Source organism: Hippoglossus hippoglossus, chromosome 9 (assembly GCF_009819705.1).
Source record: "Hippoglossus hippoglossus isolate fHipHip1 chromosome 9, fHipHip1.pri, whole genome shotgun sequence".
Classification (NCBI taxonomy): domain Eukaryota; kingdom Metazoa; phylum Chordata; class Actinopteri; order Pleuronectiformes; family Pleuronectidae; genus Hippoglossus; species Hippoglossus hippoglossus.
In genome coordinates this window covers 2,487,895-2,514,512 of record NC_047159.1, presented here as the reverse complement: position 1 = coordinate 2,514,512, position 26,618 = coordinate 2,487,895, and the positions used below count along the sequence as shown (strand labels likewise).

The window sequence follows — 26,618 nt, the reverse complement described above, 5'->3', positions numbered from 1 at the left end:
GGAAACACAAAGCAGCTTCATACAATGTGAAGATTACTGTTATTTTTAAAGTGAATTTGTTGGGATTGATGCTGTAAAATAATCAGAGTTTGCTTATGAAGTGTGGACTTTATGAAGTGTGGACTTTATGAAGTGTGGACTTTATCCTGGATTGAATTACTTCTTGAGGACACATGGACGACACAGCTCTTTCAGTTTCTCAGCATCCACTTTCTGGGGACTTCTGGCAGCTGAAAAGTCAAATCAGATAAATTCTTTGCAGAAGTTTCCTGTTGGGGGCGAAGCCAAAGCTGCGATGTGGCGAGAAACGTGTCACTTCCACCCCAGCTGCGTCTGAGCTGCACGTCTCTGCAGCCACGTGGTTCTACGCTCGCTGCTCGTGAAGGTCCACGACGGAGGTCCCTCTCTGTCACATCACTGTCAGCTCAACTTGTTCCAGCTCTCGGAAAACAGGCACTTTTCTGAATATTTCTCCCCGGACGGGTTCTGGAACAACCTCACCGCCCCGGATGATCGTCTTCTGAGTTTTATCTTTTCTGTTTTTGTTCAGTCTTTTTAAAGTGTGACAGCCAACACTCCCCCCCCCCCCCCGACTTCTCATTCTCTTTCTGTCTCTGTGTGTTTTTGTCTCTTTGAGGTGAAACTTTGATGCACCAGTGGAACCCGGAGCTCTCCCTGTGCAGGGACTCAGAGAGGGGCCACACACCCCCAAACACACACACACACACATCTACACACAGATCCAATGCCCTCTACTCAGCAGCTGTGCTACACTGCCCTGCACACACACACACACACAGACACACACACTGCTCTGCTCACTGCCGGCGTCCGCTTGCCGCTCCCCGTCGGGGCCCCGCTGTGTGTTTGCGGCTCCTGGCTTTGATTTGCTGTTTCCTGGGCCACCGTGGGTTCAGGGGGGGGTGGGGGGGGGGGTGTTGTCGACAGCCCCTCCTCGAGGTATTCCACATCAACTGTCATCTTCATCCTGCACGTTTCTCCTTTTCTCTGCCTCCTCACCTCCTCCCCTTACAAACTGCTTATTCAAAAAGAGGTTCAACATTAACATTGGTGACGTGAACCTTTATTCTCACAGGACGAGTGGGGACGGCGTCATTATGCGGTGAATGGATTTTTAGTTTGTCCCTTTGTGTTTTCTAATTCAGATTCTCATGATCCCAACAGGAGGGAGACAGAGATCACACACTGGAACTAGAATAACACTGAACAGAGCTGATGACTCCACCAACAGTCCACTGGAATTAAAGAAACACTCCGGAGCAGAGGCCATATTAACTTTCTCAGCTACACATTAGTTGTAGTTCCACATTTTTATTTCGATCTGCACCAAATTGTGCAAATATACAAATCCCTTTCTATTTTGTATGATTTGTTTCATCAAGATTCACATTGAATTCTCTGTGAAATCTGTAAAAATGTTGAAAAGTAGTAGTAGTAGTATTTGATAGATCCTTTCTCCTTCCATTCAATCGAGCTGCACCAAATTTAACACACTCGTAAATATCAGTCCTTTAAATGTCCCGGGGTTTTTTTTCATCAAGATCTGGGATTTATTCTCTGGGAAATCAGTAAAAATGTCAAAAATTCCCTATCTTTGGATCTTGTACTAAATTTGACGACTTCTTCTTCGACCCATACTGCAGCCTTCTGTGAAGTTTCATGGAAATCTAGAAATCTTTGCTTACAACAAGCAAACAAACAGACACAAGGCAATGACACGATATTACACATAGTAAGAACTAGCAGCAGTTATATAATCTTATAAAGTCTCGAGCATGTTTTTATTCACTTAAAGTAACAATAAACTCTCAAAAGGGATCTGATAATCATCAGGAACAAACTTTTTAAGCAGCTCACTCTGTCGAAATGATCCTGGTCCTGTGCGACGGGCAGAGAAAAGCCAAACATTGCATCTGAAGCCTTCGGAGGACGTCGCCCTGACAGAGGCAGACGCGCCGCTCGGTCCCCAAAGTGTGTTTCCTGTGTTGGGTTGTGTGCGGCAGGACGCCCTGAGGGCAGAGGGACCTGGAACGTTGAGTCTTGCCATGGCAGCTCAGTGCAGCGCTGAGCCCTGAGCCGCCCTGGCAGCTTGCCCGAGGTGGAGGTGGAGGTGCCGGTGGCGCGGGTTTGGAAAAGGCCCCTCGGCTCGCTGCTCCTCGCTCTTACGGGACACACGAACCCACTCGCTGTCCGAGTCTGTGCACTCCACAGAAGGGCGAGTCGGCCTCCGTGGCCTTTGTTCCACCGTGCACACAACAGGGAGCGGCAAGAATCACAACACTTCGGGAAGATGGATGCCAGTTGATGAAGTCACGTTGGGCAGCTGGACAGTTGTGATGCTGCAGGTGGGAAATGTGTCACCGTTTCTTTTGAAAACGTCCCAAAATAATCAGGTTCTGATGAGACACCAGGTTGTTCTCAGCTCCGAGGAACTGAGCTGGAAAGCAACAAACAGGCAGGGTTCACATGACAGGAAATCTTCAAAGGGAAGTTCAGCGCTGCGTTCATCACCGTCAGAACAAACAGAAGCTGAGAGAGAGAGACGGAGAAACCACGAGGAAGAAGCGTCCATCGGCCAAATCTCACATCAGCCACTGAGGATTTATTATTTCATCTCAGCTCCGTGGAACTTCGTGTCCGAACCACGTGTTGACATCATTCTCTAATTTGTCTAAACCCAAGATTTGTTTTTTAAATGATTTGGTAGAACAATGAATTTAGTCCATATTAACCTCTGACCCCTGTTTTGGCTACTTTTTCCCACTTGGCCTAAATGGAGCAGTGTCCAGTGTGTTTGTTGAAATATGGAAGAACTCAGGTGTGGTCCAGAGGAATGTTGTAGGTGCCCCCCCCAGTGGGCTCGGGGGCGGCGGAGACCATGTTGTCCATCAATGTGATCAAGACACAAAAAGAGTCTCAGACTTTAACCTGTAATCCTTGTTAGCTTTTGCGCTAACATCACATTTCTGTCTAGAATCGTTGAGACATGAGTTGAGTCTTGTGCTTGACACTGAACTTCAGGTCCTAACAAGGAGCCTCTTTGCTGCACATGGTGCACATGGTGCACATGAAGCAACAAGAGCGACGCTTAATCTCCTTCAGCTGTTTGTCAAACAGCAAAACTAAACTTTAATTACATGTGTTTCAGACTCATTTGCCAAATCTTCACAGCTCCACATGGAGGAAATGCCAGTTTCCTGGAAATACTTAGGTTCAAACTTTGACAGTCGTAGCTTTGCTGCCCCTGGTGGCTCAGACAGGTACCTGGACCCGCCCCCACTCAGAGCTTTTATATTCAGAATTTTATCAAACAAACAATAACAGTAAAAATCGCTCTGACATGATTCCTGAACGTGAACAGAGACGGAGACATTTCGAGGGACCCGAGGGACGTTTGGAAGCATCTGTGTTTTCGTGCCACCTGAGTACGTACGAGCGTTAGAGCGACAGCGTACGAACACTGTTCACGTTCAGAAGATGGAAATGTTTGACTTTCTCTTTGTCTCTTCCTCTTTCTTCCCTTCTTCTCTCTCTCTCTCTCTCAGTCTTTGTAGTTAGAGCAGCAGAAGCTGTGGAGAGTCCGAGCGAGCCAGCAAAGCTATTGATGCATTACTGCCCCCCCCCCCCACTTCACTCTCTTTCTCTCTCTCTGTCGTTCTCTCTCTCTCCCTCTGTTCGGGCCTCGCTGTGTTTTTGGCAGTTACTACTGACCATCATGAACGTCATTGCCAATTTTTGTGAAAACTGGCACATATGGCAGCTGAAGTGCCATATGCCATACAGAATATTTTTTGGCCGTTTCCCCCATTCGTATAATCGCTGGATCCGGTATAGAAGTGGCTCATTATTAATTCATTCCTTCCCACATTTTTGTCCCTTTTCACTTCCCCTCTGCGTTTGTTCTCTTTTTATTTTTCTCATTTTTGCTTCATTTTGGTCCAGGTCCATTTGATGTGGGGGACGAGTTCATTTCACGCGCTGCGCGAGGATTAAAGCGTTTTTTTCCCCCCGTTAATTTAAAGATAAAAGTGGGGAATTAATCTTGTTTGTATTCTGCACTAATGGGGCTCAAATGAGGTTTTAAATGTTTTACATGAGAACTAAGTGGGATCATTGAAACAACAAAAAAACAGAACTATCTATTTACTATTTACTAAGTCATTTACTTTGAGGTTTGAGCCAAAAATAAATTGATCCAACGTTTGAGATAAAAAACAGGCAGGAGGCAATTTGAAGTTAAAAAAAAAATACCATCGGGCATAAACAGAAAAAGGAAACACCGGGAGGAACTGGAGGGAAATGACGGGACAGGAAACTAATCAGGTAACAGGTGTGTGGTCGTCAATTGACAGGAAACCAGGAGCTGAAAAGACGGGAAATGTTTGTATCAACAAAATAAAACAGGAAGTACACACACAAAACATAACAGCATTATGGGGATTTATATTTTTATCATCTCATTCTGTATCTCTGGATCCTACTGAAGATCCATCATCCATCATATCTTCGCACAATTTAGGGTCTTGTGGTTCACTGGTGTGTTTTTAAGTTTCTGGACCACAACAGAGCTCCAGCACAACAACAAGCACTGGACACACACACTCAATGCTTGTTTGCAGTGTTTGGTCTTTTATTTTGTGTTGTTTTCCATTTGTCAGTCCAACAAGACGGGCAGCACTTTAACATAGCGTCCGTTTCTCTAGGGGATTTTTGTGAGTCTGACTCTTCATCACTCATTGTCTCGTTCCACATGAGCCAGACACACAAAAACAAACACAACACACTTCCTGTGTGAGAGAGGACCGCACGTTTCAGATCCTTTACTTAAACGTGGTGAAATGAGTCGAACCATCTCAGCTCTTTGCTGCTGCGTGTTCTTCCTCCCTAGTCTCACATGAGCAGCTTTCACATTCCTCTTCCACTGTCACAGGAATTGCTTCCTCATGTGAGTGTGTGTGTGTGTGTGTGTGTGTGTGTGTGTGTGTGTGTGTGTGTGTGTGTGTCTTTTTTACTACTCTCACACACACTTCCTCTTCACTCCTGCCTGTCTCTTCCCTCTCCTCTTCTGCCCTCCATTGGAAGGAGACTGAAAGGTCTACGCTGACTCCAGCATCGACAGGCCTGCCTCGGTGCTGGTGACCGTGCACCCCCACGTCACGCAGGGATCTGGATCCTCTCTGTTGCATCTGGACTGGTTTTAAAAACACAACTCAACTCAGAGTGGACTCACATCTGCACAGTGATGATGTCCCTAGTGGACACTCAGGGGACACCGGGGCCGACCTGGGGGCGGGTCAAACATCTGAACTTACGTAGATTTGCAGACTGTCGTGTTTTGACTTCAAAACGTAAAAGAAGATTCATTTTTTGCATGGACTCTGTCTTTGCACACATTCTTGGTCACGTCCACACGTTGGACAGACGTCTTTACATGTCTGTGCCGTGGACGATGACTTAAGGAAACATCCTGAGACAAAGATCACAGTCACTGGACATCTATGTCTCCTCATGCAGAACTTTCCTTTCAAGTTATGTCTCATGTGTTGTGTTAACCCACAGAGAGCTTCACTATATAAACTCAATATCTTCATCTGTGTCCATTTCTTATTGTTATGCTGAGAACATTAATCAGAGTTTAATCTGAATTCAACCGTCGAATATCGTTCACCATCATCTTTAAGATTTAACTCTGACCATCAGCTGCACGTGTTATTTTAATAAAAAAAATAATATTTGGTTTATCAGCCTCAAATGGGCATCGGCCAGTGACTCAGTCTCTGTGTGTGTTTTGGTATATTTGTCTCTGCACCTCCCACCCGTCTCTAAATGTGCTTTTTATGTCCAACACATTATTTCAGGTGCACAGACCCTGATGCAGATCGTCAGCTCAAAGCATGCAGGAGACAAACATCAATATTGAAACTAATTCCATGAACCTCTTTCATACTGTTAAAATATTAAGAGCTTCATTTCAGATAAAGACAAACACAATGTCCTAAATATCAATATCAGAAAACATTGATTTTAATTTTTGTTCCGCAGTGGAAGCTTCCTGGTGCAACAACAGACTTTTACTGCCTTGGGGTTAAGTGCTTTGCTAAAAGGCACTTCAGTAAAAGTGGGTTTTATGATACGTAAAGACTTGTTGATACGATTTAACATAAAACTCAGACGCAAAGTGTTTCAGCAGTTTCATGAGAGAACAAATCTACCCTCCATTTTATCTGTGTGTGTGTGTGTATGTGTGTGTGTGTGTGTGTGTGTGTGTGTGTGTGTGTGTGTGTGTCTGTGTGTGTGTGTGTGTGTGTGTGTGTGTGTGTGTGTGTGTGTGTGTGTGTCTGTGTGTGTGTGTGTGTGTGTGGGACCATTAAAACAAAAACATATTCAACTGCATGTATCAGAGTGGATGGAGATTTATTAAACAGCTTTGTTGGAAACAATAACTGTCAACACGTCTGAGGACGTCCGGCTGAATAACTGTAGTTCTCCTGTGATGTGTTTACCCATTGAAGATCAATGCATCAGTCTCCAGAGCTGCGGGGGGGGGGGTTTCTCCATCCCAAGCAAAAAAAAAAAACATGCGTAATATTTGATGAGAGACGGTGACAGGAAGACAAGCCAGTGTCTGTCGGCTGAAATCCATTTGCAGGAGCTTCTGTTGTCGTTCCCGTGACACGCTGAATGAAAGGGGGTGGGGGGGGGGGGGGATTCATTTATCATTACAAGGATGAGATTGAAGATAAAGTTTGGTTCAGAAGTTGCTCAGTTGATTTTTTTTTTTTTTGTTGAGAGGAAATATTCACCTGTTGATAAAAATATGAACCTGTCAGAATTCTTCTATAATTGATGGGGGGGAGAGGGGGGGGGGGGGGGGGGGGGGGGGCTTATAAGCACAAGCTTGTTCCCACAAGACGTCGCATTATGACGGTGAATTAATGATGTCGTGAGCTTCCACGGTGACACGGCAGCAACTTGATGTTTTTCTTTGTCAGGTTAATTGAAAGAATAAGTCAGTTGAAGAGTTGTTATTCTCTAAATTCATCTAAAAGTTAGTCAGGTACTGTTTTACGGCTAAGTTGTGGTTATAGAAAGACCCTGATTATGGCCGTCGCTGTATCGTTATGGTAATGTTCTGTTTTTATAAAACACTTATGACCACAAAACACTTTCACAGTACAGTATTTTACCCTTCACTCATTCACACACATTCACACACTGCTTCTATGTGCAGCACTTCCTCCACCACACGTCAGTCACTCACTGCCAGAAGCCTTCAGGGGTAATTTGGGATCAAACTGCCGAACCCCTGGTTAGTGGACGACCCACTCTACCTCCTAAACCACAGCGGCTGGGGGTAGGCATCTAAACCATTTGGTTCAGATTAGAAGAAGACAAACATTAGTCACAGGTTTACATGCTACATCTTTATCTTCCACCCGACAAACACAAGAATTCAGCCTTTTCACGTTAAGGGAATATCACGTATATAATAATATTAATAATGAGCTATTATTATTGTTTTGTGCTGTAGGACAAAGATGTTCATGTATGTTTGCTTGAGGTTATGATGTTGGAACATGTGTAGTTAGGTAGTAAAGTCATGATAGTAGCTACAGGAGAAGCAAACATTAACATAATTGTTGGCAGCAATTTAACGAGCTAGCGGCAGGGAAAGTAATTCAGGAAATGCAAAGTAATAATGACGGAGAGCAGAGATCAAGGATGTTAAGAATAGGATACAATACAGTATATAACCCTTATAACCTTTTCTGAAAACATCAGCCAACACATCCCATGGCTCCAGGTGCAGTTTCCTAGCTGAGAAAACAACACAACACCCGACCGGTTGGAAATCAGTCAAATAAATGTAAAAGCAGAGGATCTGGAACCTGCAGGCTGCAAAGCTGCAGATGTGAGGACTCAACTCTAGAAGCATTTCAGCATGCGCATCAATATGCTAACATCAAAGGGCAATGCTAATGCTAGCAAGCTAAATTGTAGTACATCACTATCATAGGATTAACACGTTAACGTGTGTTTCATTAAATGTTATCCTGCTGAAACATGAAATATTACAAACTAAAGCCTCCGTCTATTAACATGAAGCCCACATCAACATTCAAACACCTCTGGACCTAAGTCTTCATTTAAACTGTGGCCTGTAAGGATTTTAACTCTGTGTATAAATATCTTTATATTATATTCTGTCTTTATCCGGAAAGGTTCAGCTCCATAATAATGAAATATGATGACAACACAGCTGGAATAATGTAAAAGTGGAGCTGAAGGGAGGAAACAATAATATATTCACATTATATAGATGATACACAGACACATTGTTGTTCTGATAAATCATAAACACACACCCTATAGCAACACTACACACACACACACACACACACACACACACTCTTTATCTGTACACACACTCACATCTTTCCTCTCGTTTTCACTCACATTTCTTGCATCAGAAATATTCGGAGCTGATTGTCGAGATCGTTTCTCTTCGTTTGCTTCTCTTGTTTCTCCAGATTTCAGTGAGGAAACTAAACTCGAACACCGAATCTAAAAGGATGTAAAAGCGAATCTTACTGGAATTAATACTATTAAAATCCTTGAAATTAATTTCCCTTAACTGCCTTTTCTGTTGTGAGTTTTTTAATTTGTCACGTTGAACAAACACTTTATTTCTGGAAGAATCAGGCTCCAAAAATTGTCTCAACGTGGAGGAAAGGAAAACACGTAAAGGAAAATCTCAATTTTCTAAAAGTGTTTTAATTGTATTGTTTTCCTTTGGGACTTGTGCCTCTTTTATTTTATAATAGCTTCCTTCAAATTACATTAATTCTGCACACAAACCTGTTTTTATTCAATATCTCAGAAAACTACACATGAAAAACCCAGAAGAAGAAAGTGTGAGACAGGAAAGCAGCAGTTCCCATCAAGCTCTGACAACTGGGTTTTTTTATGGGTTTGTTCTGTGAGTGTGAATTTATTCCTTCACCAAAAATGTTCCTCCAGTTTCAGATGAGCTTCACTTCAGCTCAGATCCAATCGCTTCATCTCTAATAGCAACGGACGCTATGATGAATAACATATAATCAGCGGTTTAACCCACAACCCTTTCTTTTCTTTTCATTCTGCCCCTTCTGAAGGGCCTATGAGCAAATGACTGTATCCCTGTACTCACCGTGACCTTTGACCCTCCTGTACTTGCATTAGTTTGGATTCTCACATCAAAATGAAACACGGTGACTCCAGTAAAACTACAAAATGTCTTCTGTGCTTCTGAAATAACAGAATTATATTTTGATTGTTTTATTTTGAATTCTCGTCACTGGAAACATTGAGTAGATTCAGAGGAGCTGTCACGTTGACGCCTGGTGTTTAGTGGAATAAAATAATTGATAATTATTGTTTGGACCTAATTTATATTCGGTGTTTGGTTTTCCTCACAGTTGATTTGTTAAAACAGAATTTAACACTCTCACACATTGGGGACAGGATAGTAGCATTGATTTTTTAATTTTACCTTTTAAAACAATTGGAATTATCTCCCATCTTTGTATTTATTACTTAGAAAACACAGTTAAAATAGATGTTGAATCAGTTTGCTTTCCTTTCCTCTCCATCAGAATATCCTCCACTCATCTGAAGCACATTATACACTGGCGCCCCCTAAATGAGCCTGGACACAGTACAGAGCAGCAGCAGCTCCGCGTACAGAGCGGCTGGCACGGCGGGGAGGTGGAGGCGGCTCCCGGTGGCTCCGGTGCTGCCTGCCTCGGTGTTCGAGTCCGAAAAAAAGTACCGTGGATGTGGGTTAAATCCACAAAGAGTCCTTGTTATTAGCGTGTGTGCAAAATAAGACTTGTGCGTAAAAAGTGCGTAAAAGTGGCATGGATCACTTTTTGGATGTGAAACAAGATAATAACCCACAATAATAATAATAATAATAATAATAACAATATTAATAATAATCATCTGAATAATCATAATAATAATGATAATAACAACAATAATAATAGTGATGATGTTTTCTCATCATTCAGCTGAACCTACACTTTCATTCTTGCGTTTTTCCAACATCAACTCCTTAAAAGCCACTTTACTACAATACAACCACCAACTATTGTGATTAGAATTACAATAATAATGTGAGTGGGGGGGGTCTGGGTGGTGGTGGGGGGTGGGGGGGGTCTTTATCCCTCGTGCACGTCCATAAATCGCATCAAATGACAGTCGGCCAGTGAAGAGTTAAAGGGAGGAGACGGAGAGTGACACGCCTCATTGGGTAGATTATGTGCCGCAAACAAAAAGTGTGTGTCGGTGTGCCAGTCAGCCAGAGCGCCGGGCCCCATCTGCACGCCTCCCTCTCTCTCTCTCCGTCTCCCTCTGCCCCTGAAGCTCTCTCTACCCCGCTCGCTCACTGCCAGTGTCGGCGAGTCTCTGCAGCGGCAGCACTGCCACTCGCACCGAGGGGGGGAATGTTCTGACACCACGGACCAGACCGGGAGCGCACCACCACCATCTCCATCATCACCACCTCCTCCTCCACCAGCCGCCGCCGCCGCCGCCGCCGCATCCCGCTGCTCGTTCTCGGGGCTTCTTCTTCTTCTTCTTTTTGGGGGGGTTGTTGCGTGTTTCCAGGATCGAGGACCGCAGCCGGGTTTGGATTCGCAGCATCGCGCCCAGTTCATTTGTGGATTATTGTTCATCGACGGAAATCAAAAGGTAGGTGAGCGAGACGCAGAGCTGCTGTGTGGGTCTGGAGAGTTTCAGGGACGGGCTGTGGGTTTTGGGGTCTTTACGCGGCACATGTCACCCCCTGCACATCCCCGCACATCCCGCACAAACACCCCAACGCAGATGTTCCAGTACCGCGGACGAAAACCCGCAGTTCAGCCAGAGCAGCGCTGATTTAGGACAGTTTTCAGCCTGGCACGGCACGGCACAGCTTTAGCAGATGGGTTAAACACCCCCCACCCCACCACCACCACCCCACACCCCCGAACCCCCCCCCCCCCCCCATCTCTGCTCACCCCCCACCCCACCCGCAGTGGGTTTGAATTGGAGGGTGGCTGCTGCTGCTCCCCTGCAGTTTATGGATGTGCAAACATTCCGCGCTTTAGCTCTTTTTGCTTCTTATCATCGTTCCCGGGATATTTGGTGCGTGTGTCTCTCCCCCTCGTGCACGGACTCTCTCACTCGACGTGAACACAGAGGAGGTTCTGTTCGGTGCCGCGGAACCAAACGTGTGCGCGTGGAGCCGCGGTGGAAAGGCTCTCCACTGCACCGTGCGCAAAATGATCCACACAGAATATATCTGCTGCTGTTCGAGCCTGTGAGGAAAATATCAAAAAGCTTCAAATCAGCAGTAAAACAATAAATAAAAAAGAAACATAGATATTCTAGATTATTTAATTTGATTTTAAGTTTTTTAATAAAACAAATAAAAGTACAAATCAGCAGTGGGAGCTAAAAGAGGAGAATCTCGCGTTCTCTGCGTAAACAGTCACAAATTAACAACCGATATTAGAGAGAGAGAGTTGATGGTTCAATTTCCTCTTCACTCATCTTTATAATGAGCGAGTGCAGTTGTCTTTATAAAACTCTTTATTCCTGAATATGAGCCTCTTGGTGCGTAAAAAAACAGATTTCTCTAAACTTTTAGTCCAACTGTGGATTTCTTGATTTAATTTTTTTTAAATCCTTAGTTACATTTATTTTTAGCCCAAGCTGTGTTGATGGATTCAGTTATTTCAGTGGATTCTAGGGATTTATCACACGTATTAAACTCTTACCAGGCAAATTAAACATCTAAATTAATCGCACTGAGGCCAAAATTTACTTCAAGCCCCAAAAAGCAGAAGCAAAGAGTCACGATTTATTGTTTAATTGCAAATATTTAATATCGTAGGCTGGATTATTGCAGCAATTTAGGATTTACCACTGTGGGAAATCCTTGTTTTTCGCGGTTGCACCATATGTTCGTGCGGCCTTGAACGCCACGATTACCATAATTTAAAATTGTAGTTATCTTTTTTCACTCTGCGGTGATTTACCCGCGGAACATGTGCGTGTGTCCGGTGCCGGTTTTACGCACAGGCGGCGGAGGGGACGAGGGGAGGAGAGCAGCCGCAGCCGGGTGCGTGAATTACGCGCAGTCCGAGGTTAGAGAAGAAATGATTACGCGGTCGTGCTGCTTTAATCAGTCTCACGGGGGAAAGTGTGGATTATGGTAATAGGGCGACATACGCTGCCGCTTGTAGGAAGGAGAGAAAGGTTGGCTGACGGGAAACCAGTGACTTTGACGGTCCACTTGAAACCATTGGACACGCTCAGTCCATTGGACACGCACGAACCTCAGCGGGAGACTCGTCTCCATTCTGCAGCGATTCTATACAAAGTTTCTACAAATAAACACGACACAATTAAACGTGTAACGTCACAATATCACATTCATATTTAATACATGGGACAGATTTAAACATATTATACAGTATTTATTTCTGAAGGACCAGGGAGAAATCATTTTAGGATTATTATAACATTTTACAATTTTTTTAATTAAGCCAATCACGACAACTACAGTATTAATATTACCACCCTATAATAATAACAACAGGTAAATTCTGTCTCAATCAAAAAGGATAATCAAAAATACAAGTTTATCTTTTTATTTAACATTTTTAAAAGGCCTTTGTAAAATAAAATAATAATAATTTGAATATAATTTCTGCCGGGCTCTGATCTTATTAGTTTTGTATTTTGCTGCGTAATTGACAACATTGGGAAACCGTATCATCAATATGCTGAAGGTGATGCCGCCATGAACTTATTATGGGGTTTGAATTAATTAGAAAGCCTGGCCAAAAAAAAAAAAAAAAAAGAGAAAGCGTTTCCCTAACGACGCCCCTGACAGCTGCTTCAGTCAATCTGTCCAGGAAGAGATTTATTTATCAGCTGAGACACAGGAACCAGCAAACAACCCGAAAACACACCTCACATTTATTCTTCTGATATTAAGAATCAATGTTAGGGAATAAAACATTGGGAGGAAAAAGGAAAGTGTTGATTTGAAGGTGGTTCGATGTTTCCCCGGGTCTCACGGTGACGTGTCTCCGCAGGGTGTCATGGAGGAGTCCAGCTCTCAGAAGTTGGTGTGGGACGGGGACGCCAAAGCGGTGCAGCAGTGTCTCACCGACATCTTCACCAGCGTCTTCACGACGTGCGACATCCCAGAAAACGCCATCTTCGGGCCTTGCGTGCTGAGCCACACGTCGCTGTACGACAGCATCGCCTTCATTGCGCTGAAGTCCACCGACAAGCGCACAGCACCTTACATCTTCAGGGTGAGTAGCTCCCACAGTTCATCCCCTCGTGTTTCCTCCTTCAGTAAAAACATCAGCGTCTTTATATTTCGTTGTAAAACACAATTTAAAGCATCTATGGATCAATATTTATGCTTTTCTTTCTGTGCAGCTCCACATATATATAATCCAATGCTACAAACCAAAAGGAATGAGCCAAATTCAAAAAGATCCCCATGCACAGAGCAGCAATATCATAATGTTTAATATTTGTAGTTTAAAGTAGTATTTTTGAAATTCTAAAATATGTAATTCACTCCAGACTGCAGCAATTCACTGAAAATCATAATTTTAAAAAGCAGAATCTGCTCATTCACTGGCATCATTTTATTTCTGGTGCATGCATTTTAGAAAATAGCCACATATTGTTGATAATGTTTGGTCCGGATGAGATTATAAGTAGATTTTGTTGTAATTTTAATTATTTCAATCTATAAAATAATAGAATTTTGAGGTAGGAGACGTGTAGGAACATTTGTTAACAATGAATTTGACCCGTGTTGTGCAGGTGGACACCTCAGCGGCCAACAGCACCTCCGAGGGCTTGATGTGGCTTCGGCTGGTCCAGTCGGCCCGGGACAAGGAGGAGCAGAACCTGGAGGCCTACGTGAAGAACGGCCAGCTCTTCTACCGCTCCCTCCGCCGGATCGAGAAGGACGAGGAGCTGCTGGTGTGGTACGGCAAGGACCTCATCGACCTGCTGCTGCTCAGCTCCAGCAGAGCGCCGGCCAAGAGCAAAGGTGAGTGGGTTCACATCCCCATCCTCGCTAACATTATCATTTGTTCTTTACGGGTTAATTTGACTCCACAGACACATAAATTGTAGCCGTGAAGCTTCTTTGGAAATGCATTTGCTCTGGAATTCATCATTAGGTCTTAAGCATATTTAAATATAATGATGCACCAAGGACAAATGATCCGTGATAACCTCTGAATTACAAAAGAGATAATTCTTGCTCTGGTATAAGACAGCACATTGAAGCAGGGTGGTTTCCAGAGTCTCTTTTTGTGAGAGCTAATTTCCATCTCTCTTCTTCTTCTCAGGTTCGTCCCACTACTCGTGTCCGGACTGCAGCCAGCGCTTCCAGTTCGAGTTTCCCTTCTTGGCCCATCTCCGGTTCCGCTGCACCAAGAGACTGCAGAGCATCACGGGCGCCGACGAGGAGCCCAGCAAGGAGCGGAGCACCGAGCGACCCAACACAACCCCGACCAGGTCCAGCCCGAAGCTGGGTCGCTCTGAGGGCTTCAGCAGCCCCCAGGACACCAGCAAACCCTCCACAGACTTTCACAACCTGGCCAGGGATCTAGAGAACAACCGGACCAGCCCTCCGAGCGACAAGGAGGCCGAGATCTGCAGCGAGAGTTCGGGGAAGAGGAAGTTCTCGGAAATAGAGGAGTGCCGAGCGCCCAGCCTTACTCAGACCAAATCTAAAGACGAGCTTGCGACGTCTGCACAGAATTACAGAGGCGTGTACGGCCTGGAGGATAACCGCAGGCCCTTCTCCCCACCGGGCTCCACAGGAAGCGGGGAGGTCAAACGCAGCGCCTTCACCGAGGTCAAGAAGAACGCCAAACATCACAGCGGCAGCAAAAACCTCCAGACCTCCAACTCTGAAAACAAAGATGGCGGTCGTCCCAGCAGCAACCCGTCGGAGAAGCACCTCAACATCCGGCAGGTGCTGTCGGAGACCCAGCCGGCCCAGACCTCGCCCATGGGCAGCGCCTTCACCTCCGTCAGCCAGCAGGGAGGCGGCAGCGGTGGCGAGAGGAAGAGCGCCTTCAGTCAGCCATCGCGTTCCTCCTTCTCCCAGATCTCGCCACTGGTGATGCCGCCCAAGCTGCTGGACTGCCACCCAGCGGTGGGCGACACCATCTCCTCCTCCAGACTCTACCAGGCCGACCACCTTGCTGCCAAGCTGCAAGGGGCAGAGCTGGGCGCCAACTGCCCCGTGCCGGGCGGCATGGCCAAGCAGAACCCGTTTGTCTACACCACCGCCTTCTGGCCCAAAAGCTCCGGACCTATCCAGATTCAAATGCCCTCGGCGCTCACCCTCCTGCCGCCCTCCTTCACCTCCCTCTGCCTGCCGGCGCAGAACTGGTGCGCCAAGTGCAACGCCTCCTTCCGCATGACCTCGGACTTGGTTTACCACATGAGGTCCCACCACAAAAAGGAGTTCGCCATGGAGCCTCTCGTCAAGCGGCGGCGCGAGGAGAAACTCAAGTGCCCGATTTGCAACGAGTCCTTCCGGGAGCGTCATCACCTGTCACGTCACATGACCTCCCACAACTGACTTTTAAAAGAAGGGAGGGACTTGAACACATGAGGGAGAGAGACTGGATTTAAGCACTGCAACGGGAGATCGGCCACATTAAAGTACAAAAGCACCCCTTGCACTCGTTTTCACTTTGGACTTTAATCTTCCGATTCCTTTCCGGTCTGTTTACTTCTTCTCCCCTGTACAAAGTGTCATGTTTTTGGGTGTATGCAATTGCGTTTTGACTTCAAGAATTTATCTATTTATGAAGCACTTAAAAGTTTGAAAATAAGGGAAAGATTTAAATATGTGTAAATGTACAGTAAGTTGTATTTTATATCATATAAACGCGAAAAACATAGAGAAGAAATACAAGTGTAGTCACACGTCACGGTTTACAGCGCCGCAAGTTTTTCCATGTCTACGATAAATATGGACACAAATTGGGGATATTATGTCTATAGACTATATTTCAGAGTGCATGTAATATGAAATGATATTGATTTAAGATGCAGTCTATACATTACAATGTAAATAATCGGTTTTATTTGAAATACAAAGTGTAATATTTTGTGTCAGTGGGGAATAGTTTCAGTGTTTCTTCCTTTTGCGGAAATTTACTACTTGATAGTTTATCTAATCATGTTGAATGCATTGACAATAAAATAGCTTTATTTTCAACGCTGGCCTTCGTGGATGTTTTTGTTTCCAACCTGGAATTTAATGGTTGATAATCAGTGTCATTGGTCTGTTTATTATTATTATTATATTCATAAAAATGCATTAATGAAATAAGTTTAACACAACAATTTATCAGGCTAAAATACTGCATGTGTATAAAGTCAAAATATAGAAGGATTTACACCCAATTCTAGTTTTTGATTATTTTTATGTAAAACTTATAAATCAAATACTGCCAATATTCATTCTTAATAAAAGCAATTAAAATTAAAAAATTGTATACAAGTACATAAATTGTTTGGTAATTAATTTACAATTAGATATAAATGTAGAAATACTGAGTGATTTATTATTATATATATATATTATCAAGCCTATTAGCATCATCATTTTTATTATTACCTTTTTTTAATTACATATTTTACTGGTACGTGATAAATGTGGACTGTCCACACTGATGACGTCTTTCCTTGAGATGTTGCTTCGTTTACAGTATATATACACATACACACATGTGTATATATATATATATATATATATATATATATATACACATATATATATATATATATATATTGATTTTATATTAAATACAGTTTAATCCTTAACCTTTAAAATAAATAACACAGTCCACTGTTCCTCGGAAAATAAAAATAAGTAAGACTAGATATTGATCTTTAATTGGCTTTGATTTTTTGTGAAGAAGAAGAAAATACAGAAATGATTGTGGATTAAACTAAGAGATAATAAAACACTTCTAGATTTGAGATTCTTGTCTGATGAACGTGTTTGAGTATTTTATTTTATTTTTAGAACAACAGCAGATCAAATAAAAGTACAAATAAATGGTTTTAAGTTAAATCCACAACACAAACAGACACTATAAAGAAATCATGTGAGAAAAGCTCTAAATTCCAGTTTCCATAAACCTGTGAAGAAGGAAACAAGCTTTCTGAAACTGTACAGACGCTTTTTATTAATATAAATATCACTTTCATCTGTTATAGATTTAAAAAATATAAAAACAGACATGTTTTGTATTTATTTTCTATGAACAACAAAGAATATAAATATTTTCCTGATGTCTGTGGCTCGATTCTCTTTATTTACTCATAATGACATAATTACACGATTTAAAAAAAACAACTCAATCGGTTGAAGCCGGTGAGAATCTGTCCAGAGGAAAAGTGATTCAACAGCGCCATCAAGTGGTGGAGAGGAAAACTACAAGACAAGTAGGAACAATGGGCTTAGTGTGTATGTATAAAAAAAACTACAGTAGTGAATATAATTACTAAAATAAATATGATTTATATTTTTACACAATCTACTAAAAATCATTGTGCGGCTAATTATATTAATTATGATCAAATAAGTTTAAACTCTTTTAACACTGAAATAAAAAAGGATTTATGAACAAGTTGAAATATTTATGAATCAGATGAAACACTTCGCTGGACATAAACAATACAGTGCCATTTATGGATCATCGATATCGAACCAAAACAAGAGTAAGGTCAAAGGTCACAGGTTAAATCTGTGATCACTTCATTTACAAATAATAATAATAATATTGATTTGACTAAAACAATCCTGACGTTTCTACTCGTAATATCTGATGAATAACACTTCTGGAACAGGGGCGTTACAACAATCACCTGGGGGCCCGAGCTGAGAGAAGCCCCCCCCTCCCCCCCACACAGCAATGACAGCTGCGTTAGAAGTTAACTTCTGTGATCATCTATGTGCAGGAGTCCACCAGGGTCGGGATGTGACCCCATGACACTAACTCTCTGCCGAAAGCTTCGTCATGTCAGAGGTTTGGTCGAAGACTAGAACGTCTATCATCTGGAAAAGAAACCCTTTTTCTCTGGGGCCCCTAAAAAACCCTTCGACACGCCGCAGCTCACGAGGACGAATCATCCGTACAAAAGAAAAACTGTTAGAAAACACACATGTATTGTGTTTTTTAAAGAAAAGCCACAGTGAAAGTCTTTGGATATAACGTTCCTCCTCCAAACTCCTGCTTCAAGTCACAAGAACCTCGTCTCTGGATGAATCCAGAAGCAAAAGGTGCGCTGATCGATAGACAAACTGCAGCTCTCATTGACTTCCTCTCCCGTGCCAGCTCGGGCTCATGGGTAATGTAGTATTTAGAGCTTACAGAATGGAAAGATGTGATCTCAGAGGAACAAGAGGGGAAATAGTTAAGACGTGATCCCACTGGAGACTCCTGTGATGAACGTTTCATACTGGAAACCAGCAGATCCTCGCACTTTAAAACCTAAATGTCAAACCTGCAGCACAAACTATCTCTCAAACTAAATTCCACCGAGGATAAGTCTCACTCGTCTGCTCCGTGTCACACGACAGAGAAATCAGATCACCATCGGATCCCGGTGGGACGGCGGTGACACATGTTAGCAGCAGATAAAACCACACGTGTGGAGGTGGAGGTGGATTCAGCACCGCGATGCTCACACGATGATTAACGGCAGCACCGGTGCACGTTACATCTCATCTCACATCAACACACACACCTCCCGTGTCAGCAATCCAAACAGGTCAATCTCACCACGCAGGCATGTGATCGAGGAGCGACAACACACACACACACACTCTGGTGATATTCAGTGGCCTCATGCTTTGCTGCTTGTGTCATCGTCCATTTTGTGCCACAACTCGCCCCCCGACACATTTGTCACCGCATCACTCAGCACCGAGCCGGCGTTGGACAGTTTATATCTCTGCTAAGCTGGCACTTCCATTTGGCCGCGCGCCGCAGTCACGCTACATTTTTACATTTCGGGCATTTAGCTGACGAGCAGCGAAGTGAGCGAGCAGGTAAAGAAACCCCCGGGACGGATGCGGTGTCTTTCTTTGGCAGGAGGCAGGGACATTTTTCTGTGACCACAGAGTGTAAATAAAAGTTGGACGACATGACAGCTCCAGAAAAGTGAGGCCGAAATCATCTGGATCGCCCCCTAGTGGCTGGCCGCAGTATAGGTCATGTTAAGGTTCATGTACATGAAAGATGAGATCACTGCCCACATACTTCATACTCACTCTGGCATGGTTGTTTTAAGTCATACATCCACTAGAGGGCAGCACAGAGGCAGTTTTTGGCAACAAAAATCATTATCAGCCACTAGGGGGTGTCTCAATCGAAACAATGAGAAAAGGCCGAACTCGAGAAGCAGCGAGGGATCATGGGAGTTGTGGTTTATCTACCTGACATGACAGACGCAAAATCATGTTCGCAGGTGACATCATTTCTTAAGGTTTTATTCACGTTACGTAGCAAACGGCGAATAATCGTCATATCTGGTTTGAAGTCGAAGCAGAGACGGGCAAAGTCGCCGGTAAAGCAGATATGATGGAATTCAAAGGCGATTAAAGTGAATCGTCCTGTTACCGTGAATAAAACTGTGGATTTCTCAGGGTTTTAACATTGTTGGAGACATTTTGAATAATGTTTGTACACAAGTAAACAAAATACGTGTTTTTCAATATTAAAATGAAGAGTCGTCACATATTATACCTTTAAAACAGGTTCTGGGGGCCACAAACCTCGTCCCTTACAGCGTCTGCTCGGTGCAGGAGGCTCCGCACGGAGGGGCCCTCAGCTCACAGGAGGGGCCCTCAGCTCACCGAGGGGCCCTCAGCACACCGAGGGGCCCTCAGCTCACAGGAGGGGCCCTCAGCTCACAGGAGGGGCCCTCAGCTCACCGAGGGGCCCTCAGCACACTGAGGGGCCCCTCAGCACACCGAGGGGCCCCTCAGTGTGCTGAGGGGCCCTCAGCTCACCGAGGGGCCCTCAGCTCAACGAGGGGCCCTCAGCACACCGAGGGGCCCTCAGCTCACCGAGGGGCCCCTCAGCACACCGAGCTAACGAGGCTGTGACAGAAAAAGTTCAGATCTGAAGTATCGACTTCGCGCAGCGACAGCGTCTTGGCCCGCCGCCCGGCTCGCACACATCACAATCTGTTTTTAAGCCGTAATCTTGGTTGACACAAGGCCGGCTCCTTCTGCTGCCGTCTGATTAGGATATCGCTGTCACATCCGTATTTTTTTTTTTAAAGGTCTAAATATACACAAACAGCTCAGCTCCCCTGTGCATTTGCACTATTTCTGACCCACAATGCACTCAATCTGCGGCTCCGCTGACAGGGACAAATTTACACATCACGTCCACTCGGAGACGATCCCACATGCCGGTGACAGAGTGTCTCTGAGGGACTCTACCTGGATTCAGGGCACGACTCGGGATTCCTCACATCGTGGTGAAGGCGAAGACTCTGGAGTTCAGATATTTAGGTTGCACCTGTTTCTCGACCTCAAACTCTGCCGGGAGCAGAAAAGTCTGAAGAGGAACAAATCAGTGCAAAGAAATCTGAGGCACGTGATCCAAAAATCACTGAACAGACACATGTACGTATGCAAATATACATACATACATGTTTATATATGGATAAATACATTCACACATTGCTGTAACATCTTTGTCATACCCTAGTAATTTATTTATACAGTATATAAATTATAGTACTGAAGGAAATTGAGTGTAAATGACAATAAATAGGAGATTACACAAACAGATTATGGAATTATTTTATTCCCTTTTTGTAATTTGCGCAAGATTATAATTTAATCTGAATTATTATATTTTGTTTTTCCATTTTATTACTGTAATAGATTATACACAGTTTCTGAATTCAATAATACACATATTTATACATGAATGCACATATTAAAAAGGATAATAACTTATTTTATATTTTCTAAAGGTTTGAAATGTACTCAAAAGTATTTTACATAAGATACAATCAAATTAATTATTGTGACATTAAATCTATAATAAAAATGACAACAGATGCAGAATCTGTTTAGTTGAACACGAGCACGATCTGGGACAATGGTGTTAAACTCTGAATCATTTAATCTGTGTTTTTTCATGATAAATAAATTCATTAAAGACCAATTAATAAAATAATACTCATTTGAATAAAGACATATCGTGATTGTAGATGTTTTTACATCAATCAACACTAAAGAAATTATGCGTCAGTCTCGGTGTAAAGTTTAAATAGATCCTGAAACTTTTCAGCTACAAATGTTTGGATCATTTTGTGAAGTTATAAGTTATTAATACATATAATAAGTTATTTAGGTGATACACAATATTTATACCAATGAAAAGACGTTACATTTGAATATATATATATTTATGTCACATATATACAGAAGGAAAATGCAAAAGCTCAACATTCAGCTCAAGTGTTTGCACAGAATCTGAAAAGTTCATTAAATCCCCTAAAATTCTAATATGCAACATTTCTCACTTTGTACTTAAACTACAATATTTAACTTTAAGTTGCTTTTTTGATAAGAAAACTTTTCCCCACTGTCTCAGTCCTGAACTGGTCTGTACTTCCTGCAGGTCGGCTGCTGGTTGACGTCCATGATGTAGTGACCGTGTTTCTCGCAGCAGGAGCCGATGACTCCGAACGCGGTCGAATTACTTTGTTACACATTCCACCGCTCTGCCCCCCCCCCCCCCCCCCCCCCCCCCTCCTCCCCCCCCACGTTTGAAGTGCATCTCCATAACAGCCACGGCGTTCACTTTTCTCTGAGGCCTCGTGTCACGAGAGTCAGTCCAACTTTTATCAGCCGTGGTAACGACCGCAGCGGCCCGGCCCTCTCTCCGGGCTCGGGTTGAGAGCTGGCCTGTCATGTACGGTACCGCTAAAACAGCAGAGGATACTCTTACTTCTTTACAACCAACAGCCGTCCACCACACACACACACACACACACACACACACACACACACACACACACACGCACGCACACACACACACACACACACACACACAACCATCTCCTCACAGGCCGCAGACGCATAGTAAAACCTCAGGGATCTGATCTCTGTGACACGGCTGAGATGTCTTTTCAATTCTGATTTGATTACATCTCCTGTTTAGAAAGACAGAAGCCGTGCTGGATCGAGTGTGAAGCTCAGTTACTTAAGTAACTCATTCACAAAGCTAATGACTAGCTGCTGGATTCCAACTACCAATGCGTCACAATCACCTTTATACTTTTTAAATATTCAATCTGAGATCATTAACTCTCACTGTCGGCCTCATACTCTGTTCCTGAAACCCACTGACAGTTATTTTGCAGAGTTCATTAAATGCAGCAGCCAAAAAGAAACTTTAGCATGTTGCTAATGTCGGGCCAGATTTTGCCTGGAGATATCTACTACTACTTTATTTGTGCAAAAATTAACTTCATAACTTTCATTCCACACGGTCTGTTTGAAAATTCTTGCACCATTGAAACCATTAGGACCTATTTGAGCTGAGCCTCTAAACTCCAGTGGCTCCAGTTTCTGATGTGAACAAGGAACATACCTAAAAAGGAACATACCTAAGTTATACAACAACAACAAAAAAGAGTATTTTCTTTATAAAAATCAGGGCTTCACTCGGATGAAGGGGAAAATAAAAGGCTGCATGAAGACGTATGCTTATGTCGGACATGTGTTTACTTTTGTGTGAGACATATATCCTCAGTTCAAACCTGAGCTCAGGCCCGTGAAAGGTCCCGATGAAGACGTATGGTGGCCCGAGCGAGGGCCGGATGCAGAGGTGGATAACGGACGAGTGAAGATCAGTCCGACTGTTTCCTGTGAGAGGAAACAGAGCAGATCTATCATCTGTCTTCAACCCGCGGCCGCCCAGGGGCCACTTCAAGGAAAGAAAGATGTCTGATACATGTAGATATCTTCAAAAGATTTTCGGCAGAGGAAAAAAGTGGATGAACCATTAAGTCTGACAAGAGCAGAACAAAGAGTGCGACCCCTTGTAAAGGTTCCAGGAAACAAGTGTAAGATCAAATCTACAGTTTAATCTGCTCAACATCATAGGATGGAGCGTTGATAGAACCCGTTAAGGACAGATGTTCACACAGAGCCCAGTTCTGAGAGCTGCTCGTTCAAAGACAAGATGGTTTGGTCAACTTGTTGTTGACCTGTAACTAATTTAATGGGGTTAAATCTACTGTTGCCTCAGTGACTCAGAGAGAGAAAGATAGAAACCGTCACAGTCAGAGAACAGAGAAACGTTCCCCATCGCAATCACGAAAGAATTTGGAAAATCTAAAAGTAAATATAACTGACTTCAGTGTCTCGTTACATCAATCTGTCTAAAAGAAGAAAGAAAAAGGGTCAATGCTTCATATCAGTGATATTTTGGATCTGATTGTAAATCATTCATCTGGGCCACAATCACACTAAGGTAAATAATATTTCTACATTTCTGTGGCTTCTTATTAAACTTCACAACAGTCAAAAGTCTTACATTGTTATTGGTTTGAATTGAAAATACATGTCTGATTAAAAAAATGTGAGCCGACAGACATTTAGCGACGGCGTCACATTTATATTTAACCAGCAGAGAATGGGATTTCAAGTATCTCAGATATTCTCCGCCGCTAATGTCGCAAAGTCAAATTCCAGCAGAACCACACAAACGAGCTCTGGCTCCGTTCCCGTGCGCTGGCTCTGCTCCAGGTCGAGGATCAGCCGCTCTCAGCTGCTTTCACCGGGAGCTGAAGACCTCCAATCAAGACCCAGCGGGAGACGTTTCATCGCCTGGAATCTGGAACCACAGCGTCAGGAGCTCCGGACCTGAAGGAACCAGTCACACACCTGAACTCTCTCCTCTGTGACTGCATCTGTTCTTCATCTGCTGCGACGGCCAACGGCTGGTTTCAATGAGAACGACTAATTCAGCCCTCAGATCCATCACATGGAGCTCAGACCTCTTGTGGTTCACACAGCTCATGTTACACAGGGCTGATTCACTCTGGTTAATTAAGACAAATTAATGAAAAAAAAGAAAATCAGCACATCCAGCTACAGCGTCAGGCTCGTCTGGGCTTATTCGTCGAGGCTAAAAATCAAAGCATCAGTGTGTGTGTGGTGTGTCAGAGCGACCGAACAGGGTCTGAAGCCGATTCGGACCACATCTCGCGGACAATGACTCTGCAACTATCCCATAATAACTACAAAAGCACCCAGAAGAGAACAAACCACCGCCGAGGCCCAACAGCACCTTCAATAGAAATCAAGCTGCATCAAATTTCTCAGTTTTTTTCCCATCAATTCCCTGGGAAAACTGAAAATGTCAAAAAACTCCCTCTCTCACAATGTTAAGGACAGTGAAATGAAATCCTGGATCTGCCCCCCCCCCATCCGAACCTGCACCAAAATGTAACGTGGGTTCTTCCATGACCCACATCTGTCCACATCTGTTTCGGGGAAAATCCGTTTGGTAGATTTTGCATAATCTTGCAAATGGGTGAAAACACAAGTTCCTTGGCCGAAGGTAAACTCACGGTGGCAAAAGAAACTATTGTGATTTCGGTCATAACGGTTTTCTTTCAGGGTCCCTGATGCTTATTAAACACACACACACAGCCAGACACACACACACAGACACACACACACACACACACAGACACACACTCCCTCTTCGGGGGGTCTGTGTGTTACCGGTGAACAGGTGTTGGCTTTGTAGCTCGGCCAAGAGACGCTGAGCTGAAAGACGAGAACAACAACAACAAACAAGCAGCAGCGTCTCTCTCCAGCTCTTTGTTCATCATCTCACTCTGAAGTTTACTTTGAACAACTCAATTCCTCTCTCTCCCCCCCCCCCCACCGTGACTTCTCCTTCTCCCAGGTTTGCGTCTTGTCGTTTCACAGAGCTGTCATTGGACCTTGAGCTTTGAAAGAAGGAAAGCTCGGTTGGGGTGGGGGGGATCTGTTGTGTCTCAGAGTCCGTCAGTGGAGTGTGAACAACATGGTCGACAGCATGTGGGACAGTGCAGACCACACGTCGGCGAGGCTGCGATGGCGGGAAGCTCTGATGGCGGTGACCCACAATGACACGTTTGACATCGCGCTCCTCAGAGTCAGAATCAGCTGGCAGTCGTGTGTTTGTGTGCGTGGAGGAACATGGCAGCTCGTCCTCGTTCCCGAACAAAGCATGAATATAAACACTGTAGATCACACACAGGCCTGACGGACATGAAGGGAACTTGGCCGACGGCTCCGGCCCGACAGAAGCTCGTGGACAAGTCTCCGCTGAAAAGCCTCTTAAAATATTGAGTGGTTAAAGAAAAGGTACACACTCGCCGAGCGGTTCGAGTCCCACGGACGTTAATAAACAACAATCTGAGACACAGCTCATTAATTCCGACTCACAGATGCAGGACGAGCAAACGCTGATGCTAATTCATTTATCTACATCGGTGCAGGTATGAAGCTGAGGAACCTGCACAGTGTCAGAGATGATTCGGAACATGCAGCCAGAGTCGAATAATATTTCAACTCAGTTATTTCCACCAGGGTTCAGCAGTTGTTTGAGGATCAAAACTTCTAAAACATCTCATCTCAATGGACACCCAGACGAAATGTAGACTGGTGTGAACCCTTGACGGTAAATAAAGATAAAATAAAGATAAATAACCTCATACTGGACTGTAGTGCAGCAGGATTCTCTGTTCCTCATCTTCCTTTGCTTCCAAGGAATCAAGAAGAATCAACTCATGTCTGTAGCCACTAGAGGCCTTTAGTCCTCTACCCCCTTGTCCCCACACTCGGATATGAAGTGTCCTTCGCTGGGAGTGTCCCCTCCAAACGGAGCCACAAGAGACAGGCTAGAAAAAATCTTCCCCTAGGAATTGGGACACCGCTCGCTACCTCATCGGCAGCCAACCAAGGTGTGGAGGAGGCTCAGTGAGCAGCTCCAGGTGAACCAGGGACAGGGGATTGTCCCAGCTGAGACCAGTCAACTCTCCCTGGACTCAAGGAAACGGCCCTCGAGTCCCACGACCGGGCAATATCAACTAAGAACCGTTATCAAGCAACATTATAACAGTGACACATCTGACAGCTGCAGGACAGACGGGACAGATTCATCTAATGATCAGTCGGTTACTTCAATATAACGTTAGTCCATAAAAACTTCTGCCCCGTGGTGAAAACATTGAGCGGGGAACAAGTGCACACAGGCAAAGTTTGAACCTGAAACTTCCCACTTGTTATTTAGAAATGAAGAACCCTCTTCTTCAGGGAAACTTGAAAACCTGCAATCTAATTTTACTTCTAGATGTTAGTGTCCTCGTCCTAAACACACAGAGCAAACGACTTCTCGAGCAATGATGACAATGCCGACTCTCTGAGCTCCACTGGACACCAGAGCAGTGGTGTCATCCCGCTG

The 26,618-nt window shown here is 44.0% G+C and overlaps 2 protein-coding genes across 2 annotated transcripts in view; both read left to right on the top strand.

Moving 5' to 3' along the window:
• The first annotated feature begins 10,342 nt into the window (after positions 1 to 10,342).
• prdm8b (PR domain containing 8b) lies at positions 10,343 to 16,330 on the top strand. The gene is made up of 4 exons (XM_034596546.1): positions 10,343 to 10,752; positions 13,150 to 13,376; positions 13,903 to 14,134; positions 14,439 to 16,330. The coding sequence occupies exons 2-4, from the start codon at positions 13,158 to 13,160 to the stop codon at positions 15,683 to 15,685; spliced, it is 1,698 nt and encodes a 565-aa protein (XP_034452437.1). The 5' UTR covers positions 10,343 to 10,752; positions 13,150 to 13,157; the 3' UTR covers positions 15,686 to 16,330.
• An 8,494-nt stretch (positions 16,331 to 24,824) lies between these two features.
• cfap299 (cilia and flagella associated protein 299) overlaps positions 24,825 to 26,618 on the top strand; it is an 84,406-nt gene continuing 82,612 nt past the window's right edge. The window contains exon 1 of the mRNA XM_034595064.1: positions 24,825 to 24,842. The gene's annotated coding sequence lies outside the window, so the exon portion shown is untranslated. The remainder of the gene's footprint in view (positions 24,843 to 26,618) is intronic.